The 13,835-nt window shown below is 44.2% G+C and overlaps 1 protein-coding gene across 5 annotated transcripts in view; it reads left to right on the forward strand.

The window, feature by feature from the left end:
- Positions 1-13,835, forward strand: part of LOC118933407 (anthrax toxin receptor-like) — a 73,152-nt gene that overhangs the window by 17,442 nt on the left and 41,875 nt on the right. Inside the window, exon 1 of one of the 5 annotated variants that reach the window (XM_057494319.1) lies at positions 10,326-10,752. The exons of 3 other annotated variants lie outside the window; for them this stretch is intronic. In XM_057494319.1, the coding sequence (XP_057350302.1) occupies positions 10,553-10,752 (200 nt within the window). In that variant the 5' untranslated portion in view covers positions 10,326-10,552. Of the gene's footprint in view, positions 1-10,325; positions 10,753-13,835 lie in introns of those variants that run through there. One more of the 5 variants, XM_057494320.1, reaches the window with a different exon arrangement.

The following is a 13,835-nucleotide window of genomic DNA, read 5'->3' on the forward strand; positions in this document are numbered from 1 at the left end:
TATTTGGCTAATTTGGCTTATTTTTCTGATATATATTTACCTGGAAAGCACTGTCAAAGGGAATGATGCTGAACTTTGTTACTGAATATTTTGTGTTACAGAAATATCCAAATTTCTTATGTCAGCTGTCTTAGAGTAAGCTTTCATCAGATCTTTCACCATTGTCATTTGTAAATCTTTTGTCACTTATAGTAAATGTTTTATTACTCCTAAACTAGTTAAGAACTAGATTTCAGAAGAACAGATATTGGTTACATAGGATTAAGTAAACTAAGGAAAATGATTTTGTGGCTTTATGTTTCAAATGTTGCTGATAAAGTGTTTTAAGCTTTTTCTCTTAAACTGACAACAGTTTAGTAAATGACAATATCTTTATATGCAGCATTGAAACATTTATCTTTCTCTCTACCTAATCTCTCCAGAATTTAAAAACTCTCAGTGACTATTGTCACATTTCATGGCAGTATGTTTATTTGCATAAGTTCAATAAGAATCTGCTTTCCTTGTAAGAGGACCAATTAAAGACGCAGGTTATATTACCAAGGCTTTGACTGGAACGTCATACCTGAGAGACACGTGTGTAAACTCAGATATGAACAGACAGCTTTAAGGAACTAAGGTTGACTTTATAGAGCCAACAAAGCCCCTTGGAAGAACTGGCCTGTACCTTGCTTACAGGGTTCCCAGCAGCCTTACAAGGTGAGTAAGGAAGGTCACTTCCTGGCAGGTGCAGGAACCTCAAGATGGCTTGGGGACTTTGGGAAGAGAAGAATTCACCCAAATCTACAGGTACTGCAGGCAAAACCTGAAGGCAAGTCTGACTTGGCTTTCTGGCCTCAAGAGGCCTTCAAAAGTCCAATCTGAAATTCCTTATAAAAAGTTCCTTCAAAGCACATTTAAAGGATCCTATGTAATCAATTGTTCTTCTTGCTGCACTTATGCAAATAGTCAAGCCAAGTGTTAATTATTATCTTAATCTAGTTACTTCTAATAAAAATGAGGGTGATTTTAGAGAAAAGTATTGTTTCAATAATGCAGCCTTATCTATACTAAATCCTAATACTAGTCATTGAGACGTAGACTAGATCCAGAATTCTAGTTTCCCCAAAATATCTAGCTATGATTCTCCAGATGTTTTAGTTTTCTCCCATCATTTCGATTAAAGTTTTACTATTTCTAGTTCTCATATTCAGCCATGCATTCTTAATCTTGTCAAGTTGCTCCAAAAAAGAAAATCCAACTCCAGATGTTGCTACTTAACCTAATAACACGATTTGTTCTATCTTGCCTAGAAGCCATAAAACTGCACATAGTAATAGAAATGGAACCCGGAATAGAAGTGCCAATCGTCCGAGGCTCTCTCAACTGACCATTTATGGAGACCTAGCTGTACCCCTTACTGCGCCCCCTATCAGCATGAAGCAACCAGAGCAGTCATGGCCCCTTTGCCCTAACAGCAGCTAGGGTCTCTATCTGTAGAGGGAGGAATGAGACAGGGACCTTGAGCTTAGACAGAATAAGGTGAGGTTCTCCGGAAAAAGCAAGGCAGGATATTTGCAGTCAGAGCAATGTAATAACTACATGCAAGGAAACCCCCTACCAAAACCCTGGGTTAAGCATTAAGCTCTAGAGTCATTCTTCAGTGACATCAGTTAAAGCTCAAAAGGCCCAGAGAAACTTGGCCTGGAATGTTTGAGTGTATCTCAAATAAAGAAGGGTATCTCAGCATAACCTGTGACTTCACTGTAAACAGCCCTAGCAAACAGACACAACCCAGCCCACCTTAGGGGCTGGGCAGGTGGTACAAGTCACACCCTAAGCTCTCTCTTCACATTATCAAGGTATATGTGGTGTGGGACGCATCCTTCTTACTCAAATAGATTATCCCGGAAATAGTCATAACAGATTTCTCTGAGCTCTGCTGTCTGATTGTGATGACAACTTGAAACTTTTAGGTCCCACCTCTGTTGCAGTTGCAGCGGCATTCATCCTGCCCGTTCCTGGACCGGTTGGTGGAATGCAAAAAGAGATATCTAAGCTGGCCTGTGTGTATAGTAAGACAACAAATCTGACTGCTTCTGTACATCTGACCTCAATCAAGAGCTAGGAGAAGTGCAAGTTGCTTCAGAATCGTGCTGTTAAAAGAACATATGGGATGCAAACAGTTTCTAGGAATGTGTTGTTTTAATTTGTCTGATTTTTCTCAAACTATTCAAAATCAATTAGACAGTATTCATCATATTATTAATAAGTTTTCACAAATGCCTGGGTTATCTAACTGGTTTTCTTGGTTTCATTGGATATGGCCAGTAATTGCAGGTTTGCTTTTGTTATATATCTGTATTCCTGTTCTGTTAATGTGTGTACATAATTTAGTTAGTAATTTGTTAAAACCTACACATGCTTACATTACTCTACAAGAAGTTATGTCAAAGAAATAATCAATCTTCTCATATTTTCTTCCTTTGCTGCTTCTATAGCTTTTCTTTTTCCTTCCTAAATACAGCCCTTTACTAGAGTTCGTGTCTCATATTTAAAATTACCGTGTATCATAATCCTTCCAGCTGGTAAAGATACCTCAAGACAAGTGCTGGGCATAGGAGCCACGGGGCATAAGTCTACAAAGAAGTAAAAAGCTAATCTTTTCAAAGAATATTGCTTCTCTCTCACTTACCAACTTAACATCTCCCTGTATGGCCCCGGAAGATGACTGGTTAGCCAGAGACGGGTAAGATTCCTCAAGGGAGGAACAACCTAAGACAGGCACAGTCGCAGGGGGGCCATCAGGTGAGAAATTGGGGGTCAACAGAGGTGAGGCTTAGAACCTCCCCCTCCCCCCAGTTTTGAGAGAAGTCTTCTGCACCCATGGCTGTTTTGTTGCCCTTGTCTAACTAGGATCAATACCTAGTCTGTAGGCACCTGACCACCTACACTTGCCTTCCTACTGCACTAAACTCTACTTTCCATCTTTATTTTACATCACAAGATTTAAAAGATAGATTATCTTTTATGAAAAGGTAAACTGTGTTAAAAAGCTTTCCATTAGAAACTGTAATCTTAATTATGTCTACCTACTACTTAAACATTTTATTAAAAATAAGGGGGAGATGTGGGATTAATATATAAATCAAGTATAGAAATCAAATGTATAATCATATATGACTTGATTATTTTCCTGTAATTCCTGGTACATGGTCAAGAACAGAACAAACAAGACCAAAACAGTTTCTGTGACCTAACTGCCCTTGCTATTGTTTCAATACCATGTAAGATGTCGCACCCCAGGAGACTGGAGACTGCGGAGGATTAAGTTTCAAGTTAGTTAATGATTGTGTATTAAGTCCCCCCCCCACAGAATTCTACTGTTGTTAACATGTATTTGCTCAGTAAATATGAAGGGTGCCCTCTCAGCACCACTCTTGCGCTGTTAAGTCTCGAGTCCCCTGGCTGGTCCTTTCAGATCTTCCATATCTCATCGTGTCTCCTCCCTTATCTGCGGGTCAGAAGCAGGGAGGGACCGACACTTTTTTCTACATTAACCGAGATGGTCATGTGTTTATTTTCCTTCATTTTGTTGATGTGGCTTATTACATTGATCAATTTTCATATGTTCAGCCATCCTTGCATTCCTGAATAAAGCTAACTTGCTCATGGCATATAATCCTTTAAATATACTGTTGAATTCTGTATGCTAGTATTTTTTGAGGCTTTTGCATCAGTGTTCATAAGTGATATTGGTGTGTAGTTTTTTTGTAGTGTTTTTGTCTAGCTTTGGTATTAGTGTTGTGCTGGCCTCAGAGAATGAGTTAGGAAGAGTTCCTTCTTCTTTACTTTTTCTGGGAAAATTTGAGAAGGTTTGGTATTAGCTTTTGTTTAAATGTTTGGTAGCATTTACCAGTGAAGCAGTCAGATCCAGAACTTTTCTTTGTTGGGAGATTTTTATTGAGATATAGCTGACATATAACATTGTATTAGTTTTAGATGTACAACATAATGATGATATATATATATGTGTGTGTATATAGTGTGTAGATATGTATACATGCACATATTTTTTTACTGTATACATAATGTGTATTTACTATTATAGTATCTCTCTTTCTCTCTATAAATCATTACTTTAACAAGTTAATTAACATCTATCACCACACATAGTTACAATTTCTTTTGATGATGAGAATTTTTAAGATTTACTTTCTTTGTGACTTTCAGATATGTAATAAAATATTGTTAACTATAGTCACTATGCTGTACATTACCCCCCAGGACTTATTTATAAATAACTGGAAGTTTATACCTATTGCCCACCTTCACCCATTTCACCTCCCCTTCCATCCTTGTCTCTGGCAACCACCAACCTGTTCTCTGTATCTAAGAGTTCTGCTTTTTGGTTTTTGTTTTGATTCCACATATAAGTATGCTGGTTCATAAGCTCTTTGGGATCTTCTCAGGTATAAGCTGAAAATGGTCCCATACTTGGAGGGCAGGGAAAGACCTACAAAGACGCAGGCCACTCCAGAATGATAGGTAGCAAAGTTAATAAGCAAAGGAATTTACAGATGAGACTTGTCTTGGGCAGCCACAAAATGAGTAGATCTCCATACCCACCCACCAAATCTTGAAGTTTACATAGAAGCTGTAACTGGGTTTGGTCATGTATATAGTCCAGATGGTATCAAACCTATATCACTGTCTCAAGGTTATAACCTCAGGCAGCTTCTAGGAGCAGAGAAGGCAGGCAAACCCACATTTTAAGGACAGGAAAGGAGTGAGGAGCCTCCAGTTGCCTGGGTCACAGGTCAGTTGGTGGTCATGTCTTTTTATTTTATTTTATTTTGGTATCATTAATCTACAATTACATGAGGAACATGATGTTTACTAGGCTCCCCCCTTCACCAAGTCCACCCCACAAACCCCATTACAGTCACTGTCCATCAGCGTAGTAAGATGCTGTAGAGTCACTACTTGTCTTCTCTGTGTTGCACAGCCCTCCCCATGCCCCCCATCCCACATTATACATGCTAATCATAATGCCCCCTTTCCTCCCCCACCCCTTATCCCTCCCTTCCCACCCATCCTCCCCAGTCCCTTTCCCTTTGGTAACTGTTAGTCCATTCCTGGCTTCTGTGATTGTGCTGCTGTTTTGTTCCTTCAGTTTTTTCTTTGTTCTTTACTCCACATATGAGTGAAATCATTTGGTGCTTGTCGTTCTCCACCTGGCTTATTTCACTGAGCATAATACCCTCTAGCTCCATCCATGTTGTTATGAATGGTAGGATCTGTTTTTTTCTTATGGCTGAGTAATATTCCATTGTGTATATGTACCACATCTTTATCCATTCATCTACTGATGGACACTTAGGTTGCTTCCATATCTTGGCTATTGTAAATAGTGCAGTGATAAACATAGGGGTGCATCTGTCTTTTTCAAACTGGAGTGCTGCATTCTTAGGATAAATTCCTAGAAGTGGAATTCCTGGGTCAAATGGTATTTCTGTTTTGAGAATTCTGAGGAACCTCCATACTGCTTTCCACAATGGGGTGGTCATGTCTTCTTGATGATTTCCTTCTACACTCCATCCCTTGTGATTGGCTCTTATAATCTCATATGCTCCCTCCCCTCCCCTGCCCCTTGCATTGTGCCCTGAGTGGTCAACAAGGGGTTTCACCAGCACAGAGGTGGCTCTTTTGACAGCTGTCTGGCTGTATTGGAGACATATGCTGCAACAACAGCACAGGTGTGTGCAAGAAAAAACACAGATTAGGACAATCACTCCCAAAATCAACTATGATTTTTTCCACCAGGAGCCCTATAATCCAAACTACTGACCTATTAAATCTCTTAGACTGGGTGTTGGATCACTTAGGGCATTCAACTGTGTCCTCAGTAAATGTCCTTAATAAAGATGATATAGTAGACTCATCAGGTGTAAATACACAACATTCTGCTTGGATGATGGCACAGGTGTCTCCTTGTGAAGCCCTAATAATATGCAAATCCATCCCATTTTGGAGGACAGCTTATCTCTTAGAGACACATCAGTGTTCAGTAAGGACAGGCTTTGTTGGCTCTCATTTAAGGCTTGTTGAATAAATTTTGTAAGAGCTTTTATATATGCTATAAATCCTCCAGGCCAATGTGTGGAGCAAAGAGGCCAAATGATCATACCAGTGAAAGATGGATTGTGCTCATCTAGCTTAAAAGAGAGGGACTTGGGCAACTGTGGTTACACTGGGGTTGATTCTCCCCTGTGCCCAGGGAAAACCCAGGTACAGCAGCCCAACCACCTGGGTGGAGGCCACAGGCAAAGATCTGTGGCACATAACCATGGGTCCCACTTGGGGCTACCTAGTATATACCTGGGCAGTGCAATCAGTCAGCTCCAAACCAGTTGCCATCCCTTAATGTGAGAGAATGACTGCATAGGTTCAGCGATATCCATCCCAGATTCTTGGTACAGTTGTGCTGGTTTTCTTTAGAGTGATTTTATTCTTTTTCAACATCCAACATAAGGGAGATCTGGGGCTCAAATGTCCATAACCTGGGGTAAGGCACATAAACTCATCCCACATCTGGGCATAGCCACCAATAGTCCTGATGGTGGTATTTTAGGGCCCTTGTGTTCAGTGAGTTGATGCGCTGTGTCTGCAGTTTTAGTGACAGGAAGAATATCCATGCCCAGTGTTATCGATAGTGTGTGTACCCCAGGCCATGTTTCTGGATCAGTATTGGTGACATCACATGATTTAGGAGTACTAGTTCTAGTTTATTCCTTCTTATTTATTTATTTATCTATTTTGTGGCATCGTTAATATACACTTACATGAGCAACATTGTGGTTACTAGATTCCCCCCATTATCAAGTCCCCACCACATACCCCATTACAGTCACTGTCCATCGGCATAGAAAGAAGCTAAAGAGTCACTGCTTGTCTTCTCTGTGCTATACTGCCTTCCCTGTGCGCCCCCCCACACCAATGAAGGCCGAGACTTTATCTTGTTTTTACCTCTTATGGAAATAATGCTGTCTTAGGCTGTCACCCTGAAACATTGCACAGTTTGTTTAAAAAATTGCTGCTGAAATTTCAGAGGTTCCTTGGCACATGAAATCTGGAGAAACTTCTTATCTGAAGTTTGCAGTGAGTTAACTTTTGGACATGTAAAAAGATTTGTGGCGACAAATCACTTAGGACAGGAAGGAATCCTTCCAAGGTTAATTATGTGCTTTCATGTCCTTTTTAAACCCGTGTAAGACGTTTAATTTGCTTTAAATGGCTTAATGTCACCTCCAGACACATCATAGTTAGTTGTGAAAACCTGAGTGGTGCCCTCAACAGCCACTGAAGGGCGGCGGCTGCTGGCTGCAGTGTGTTGTTTGAGTTTCTGTGTCTGTATAGTTTCCTTGACTCTTTCCTTCCTGGCCACTACTTACTTTCAGAGCTTTCTTGAGTTTCCCTTGTCTGCTCCCAATTATTTCTAACTTGATTTTTCTCCTCCATTTGTTGTTGGTTTTAAGTCCTGTAATTTGCAGCCATCTGCACAGCAGTCCGTTATGTTGAAGGACCAAATTAATTTCATTAGTCTTCCTTCAACAGTAAGATTGTTCTGAAGGAGATGCTACTACAAGCCACCCTGTGGGGTCTTCCCAAGCGTCCCTCTCTGCAGGCATGGGGCAGGGTTCTCCTGGGATCAGTACCAGCAGTAGAATTGCTGCAGGGAGGGGAAACACAGGTGAAAAGTGGGTGAGCAGTGTGGGGATTCTCTCCACGAGCCTGCGCCGGGCAGCACATGGTGTCCCAGCCCCTACCTGGCCTCCCCAGGGCAGTCACCTCCCGCTGTGCCCCTGCCAGTCCTGGCAGTCAGCCACCCTTCCTCACCGCCCAGCTCCACCTGGCCTTCCCAGGGAGCTGCCCGCCTTCCATCCCCTGTCCCTGGATCCCAGGCAGCCTGGTATATAACTTTTCTCCCAGAAAGAATGCCCTCCCTTCCAGTAAGGATCTGTCTCCCGTCCTGGGGCTGCAGGTCCCTCTGTGCTCTCAGAGCTGGTGGGCAGCGGGAGTGAAGGGGGGCAAGTACAGCTCCCTGCAAGCTGGCTGTGCTCACTCTTGGATTCACTTTCTTCTTGGGGTTTTTACTGTTGGAGGAACAGGGTGCGGGCAGATAGAATGTAAAAGGAGCAGCTGTCTGGGCAGAGCACAGTCCTTTAACTCAACATCTCTTCTGCTCAAAACCCTGAAACCATCCTCCTGCCCCCACTTGCCTACAATTCCCAGAGTAAACCGGACCCCTGAGAGCTGTAGTTCCTACGAGAGGACAAGTCATCAAGAGCAGGGCCTGAAGGGCAGCAGGGACACAAGGCCGGGGACGACATATGGAGCAGAGGGGCGCTGTGCACCGTTCCCAGGGGTGCTGGCTTCTACTGTGCTCTGGGCTCTCGGCCCTGCCCTGGGCTGCCACACTCCCTGCGTGTCACAGACATGGGAGTAGAGGCTGTTGCCAAACTTCCCCATGAGGCTCAGGCCAGCCAGGTCCCCTCTAGGGTTTCAGGCTCTGCAGTCACAGCCCCATGAGTTGAAACCAAGAGCCCATGGCATTCCAGAGGAGCTGCCTGATAGCTATTCAGCTGGGTCTAGAGCAGAGGTGGCATCCTCTGTGGTCCTGGATTGGGCACTAAGATCAGATCCTGACCCTCTGACTGCCAGGTGTTGGGGAAAGCCACATACCCTATTGAAACCCCACGTTATCTTTCTGCAATAACAGGCCTGGCTTCTCTGGTTTCCATTCTGCCACAGGCCCCCAGAAAGACAGCTTGGAGGAATAGAGAATTGACTCCAGGTGGCAGAAAGTCCCACAGGCCCCCAGGTGTGCATGTGCAGCTCAGACGTGACTCAGGGCTGACTCACCAGGATGTCTTGGCTCCTCTCTCAATTATGTCAGGGTTGCCTGGTCCCTGCCTGTGCCCATTAGGGGGCACCTTGGTATTTCAGATCAGAAACCTGTGGCTGGGTTTGCCCCTAGGGATGGAAGTAGGTCGGGTGCCTTTAACGGGCTTCCTGAGTCATGGGAAGTGGGGACAGGCCCCTGAGTGCTCTGGGCCCATCCCAGGCTCCTGAGAGTGGGCCCTCAGTGACCCCAGGGGAGGATCCGGCCAGAGGGCTGCCCAGATGTTGGTTCAGATGCAGGCCCATCCTCACAAGTTCCTGGGAGTTCTGTTTTGGGGGTGGCCTGCCATAGTTGTGATCTGAGGAAAATACCTCAGCCCTTCCTCACACAGACACATTGATGTTACAGTTAACAAGAAATTGAAGGTTATCAGAAAAGGCTTTCAAAATGTAGACAACACGGAGGAAGTTATTTGTCAATCCAGATTTGGTAACAAGAAATCCCCAGGTAAGTAGGCCCTCCTTTCCTCCAGTGACAACCATCCCGCATCAGGCTGCCTCCCCACAGTGAGCCCACCCTGGACACCTGCCGGTGACACCCAGGAATGAATCCGTCCCCAGCACCACCGCGCACCTGGGAGTAGCCTTCACTGCAGCCCACGCTGGGTTTGGGGCAGGGTGTGCCCTCAGAGCTGTGTCCCCCTCTGTGTGCCCCTGCCTGCACCCATAAGGGGGCACCGTGGCATTTCAGATCAGAAACCCATGGCTGGTTTGGCCCCTAAGGAGGGAAGTAGGCTGGGTGCCTGATGTTCACTGGTAGGAGAATCCAGATAGCAGATTCGAATCCCTCCAAATGTATCTACATATTTAACTTTATTTTGCTAAAATACTAAGAGAGGTTTAGGTGAGTGGAGAGTTTATGATATGATTCCAAAATTTACACGAAAGAGCAAGTGGGTTTTCCATGGAGGAAAGTCAACCCATGCCCGCTCAGACATCTCTGAGTTTCTAATCCGCAGAACCTGTGAGCATATGAAATTGTTGTTTTATGTCCCTAGGTCTGGGATAGTTCAATACACAGCAGCCGATAACTAGAATGTCCCTCATTCACAAAGGACACTGGCCTGCTTTCACAACCTTCTTCTAGATCCTTCTATCCCATGGGTGACTTCAGTGTCCCCACAAATAAACTTTACAGCACTCTTGTCCCCAGCTGCTCACACTCAGTGATGTCCGTATGTCGGCCCCCTCAGCTGCCCTCTTTCAGTTTACCAAAGGGCTGGCTTTCCTTGAAATTGTAAAGACCCTGGGATGGTTTGGGATAAGGGACAAATGGAGGCCTCATCTGACCACCCCTTCAAACTCCTGCCTGGGGTTGCCCACAGGGAGAACACTGGGCAGAGCTGCAGTTCACAAGGTCACAATGGCAACCTATTGTCCATCATAATGGACATACCTCAGCAGGGCGGGGTGAAGGTGCATAAGTAGTGGGGCCGTCACCCCACAGCCAACCACTTGCTACTTGGACCCACAGGGCAGGTATCAGGTGGCTGCTTGCAGGTGCAAGATATATTGATTAAAGCGTGAGTAGAGCTGAGGTTGGGAGTGCCGAGGACCCTGAGCACGGGAGGAAGCAGAGGAGGTGTTGGCTTGAGGTGGCCTGAAGTTCATGGGCCCCAGGATGCTGGGTCCCATGTACGCCATCTTCCTGCTGCTGCTGCTGCCGTCTCCGCTCCTGACCACCAGGAGCACCCCCGACCCCTACCTCACCCAGGACCAAGGTCACCACCCCAGCTCCAGGCTCCAGGAGAGCCCAGCAGATGGGGAATCCTGCTGGAGCACTTACGACCTGTACTTCGTCTTGGACTCGTGAGTGGCCCTCCTGCTCTAGTCAGTGCCATAGAACAGTGCTGTCCCTGGGGTCAGTATGGGGCCCCAGGCTCTGAGAGAGGGAAGCAGGGACTGTCTTGGTCACATTCAAGGAACAGACTCTCTGTGGCCTCCCTGTTCCTGGGGCAGAAAGAATGTCCCAGGCATTTGTTCCCTGGGACTCTTTCTCTTGAACAGGATTGAAGGCCACTATCTGGTTTCTAGATGATTCAGTCCCTACAACCACATGGCCCAGATCTGTGACCTGCAGGCCCCTTAATCAGCTGGTGGGGAAATTACTGGGAGCAAACTTCTCTGCAGTTAGCTCCCTCTGGGCTTAGGCTTTTGGTTTTCGTCTGTTGGCATGTTTTGTTTTGTTTTTCACAGCGATGACTATTGTGTAAATGGGCCCCAGGGAGATGGCCAGGTGGCTTTTGGGCATCCCCAGTGTCACTACTTAGAAAGCCTTTGCTTTCATGCTGCCAAGTGCTTTGCTTCTTTCTTGGACACCTTGGAGACCCAAGTTGCAGTGTGTGTGTGTGCACTTCCAGGACACTTTAGTCCAGAGCCTGGGGGAGCTAGGCTGTGGGTTAGGCACCTGCAAGCCCTCAAAGAAGGAAGGGGTTTGGGGGTCTCAGTCTTTGGGGGAGATGACCTTGTTTCCATTTTTACCTCCTGTGTTGGGCTGGGAATAAATGCTACTTATTCAGTGTTGACAGTGGTATGACTGTCAATATATTTAAAGGACTCTTTGGTATCCAAGGACTTTCTTGGCCTTTCTGTCATCCTCAAAACCATCCCTGGATGGAGAGCAGGGCAGGCCTGTGGTGTGCAGTCTCCTGAAGGGGGGCAGCTCCTGGAGGCTGGAGGAAGCAGCCCAGAGGCTGGAGGGGCTGCAGGACCCAGGCTCACTGAGCTGCCTCATTCCATCCCAGGGGGTACTGCCTCTGACTTCCCCTGGTCTCCATGGAGACTGCTGATAGGGGGATGCAGGCCCAGCTGAACCCGCAGAGCTGGGAGCCTCCCCTGCCAAGGAAGATTTAGACTCAACTTCTCCAGGGACTGCATGTGCGCCCCCTCCAGTGCCGTAGCCCCATTAAATCATTTGCAAACATATTATCCCATTTGGTAGGTTGCCTTTTTGCTTTGTTGAGGGTTTCATTTGGTGTGCAGAAGCTTTTTAGTTTGATGTAGTCCCACTTGTTTATTTCTTATTTTATTTCCCTTGCCCATGAGACATATCCAGAAAGAAATTTCTCATGTTAATGTTCACGAAGTTCTTGCCTGTATTTTCTTCTTAGAGTTTTATGGACTTATGCCTTACATTTAGGTCTTTAGTCCATTGAGAGTTTAATTTTTTTTTTTTTTATAATTATTTTTTATTGAAGGGTAGTTGACACACAGTATTACATTACATTAGTTTCAGGTGTACAACACAGTGATTCAACATTTATATACATGATAATTCTAGGTACCAGCTATCACCATACCAAGTTGTTACAATATTTTGACTATATTCCTTATGCTATACATTACATCCCGGTTACTTATTTATTTTACAATTGGAAGTGTGTACTTTTTTTTGGTTGTTGTTGTTAGGGCATCTCTCATATTTATTGATCAAATGGTTGTTAACAACAATAAAATTCTGTATAGGGGAGTCAATGCTCAATGCACAATCATTAATCCACCCCAAGCCTAATTTTCGTCAGTCTCCAATCTTCTGAAGCATAACGAACAAGTTCTTACATGGAGAACAAATTCTTACATAGTGAATAAGTTACATGGTGAACAGTACAAGGGCAGTCATCACAGAAACTTTTGGTTTTGCTCATGCATTATGAACTATAAACAGTCAGTTCAAATATGAATACACATTTGATTTTTATACTTGATTTATATGTGGATACCACATTTCTCTCTTTATTATTTTTAATAAAATGCTGAAGTGGTAGGTAGATACAACATAAAGGTAGAAAACATAGTTTAGTGTTGTAAGAGAGCAAATGTAGATGATCAGGTGTGTGCCTGTAGACTATGTGTTAATCCAAGCTAGACAAGGGCAATAAAACATCCACATATGCAGAAGATTTCTCTCAGAACAGGGAGGGTGAGGTTCTAAGCCTCACCTCTGTTGATCCCCAATTTCTCACCTGATGACCCCCCTGCGGCTGTGCCTGTCTTAGGTTGTTCCTCCCTTGAGGAATCTTACCCGTCTCTGGCTAACCAGTCATCTTCCGGGGCCATACAGGGAAATGTTAAGTTGGTAAGTGAGAGAGAAGCCTTATTGTTTGAAATGGTTAGCTTTTTATTTCTTTGCATATTTATGCCCTGTGGCTTCTATGCCCAGCATTTGTCTTGAGGTATCTTTACCACTTGGAGGAGTTATGATACTCGGTAAATTTGATATGAGGCACGAATTCTATTTAAGAATTCGTTGTAATTAGGAAGGAAGAAGAAAAGCTATAGAAGTAGCAGGCGGGAGAAAACATGGGAAGATTGATTATTTCTTTGACATATCTTCTTGTAGAGTAACTTCAGCATGTATAGATTTTAAGCTACTACTTAAATTGCGCACACACATTAACATAATAGGAGTATAGTTACATAACCAAAGCATACCTGTAATTACCAGCCATCTCCAGTGAAACCAAGAAAACCAGTTAGGCACCCTAGGCATTTGTGAAAACTTATCAATGATATGATGGTTATTATCTAACTGAATTTGAATAGTTTGAGAAAAATCAGACAAATTAAAACAACCCATTCCTGGGCACTGTTCACATCCCATATGTTCTTTTAACAGTAAATAGTCTGTAGTTGTAAGATTTTGGAGCGCTACAATTTGCACTTCTCCTAATTCTTGGTTGAGTTCCAACAGTATAGATCCAGTCAAATTTGTTGTTTTACTGTATGCACAGGCCAGCTTAGATATCTCCTTCTTTCCCATGGCAAGTCCAGGAGCTGGTGGGATGAGTGCATCTACAGCTGTAGCAGTGCGTGGATCTTTGTTGGGGTTTTTTGATGATCATCTTCTGGCATGAGTCTTCCCGAGAGTGCTGATGTTGGAAGTTCTCTTTCAT

This window comes from Manis pentadactyla, chromosome 16 (genome assembly GCF_030020395.1).
Source record: "Manis pentadactyla isolate mManPen7 chromosome 16, mManPen7.hap1, whole genome shotgun sequence".
Classification (NCBI taxonomy): Eukaryota; Metazoa; Chordata; class Mammalia; order Pholidota; family Manidae; genus Manis; species Manis pentadactyla.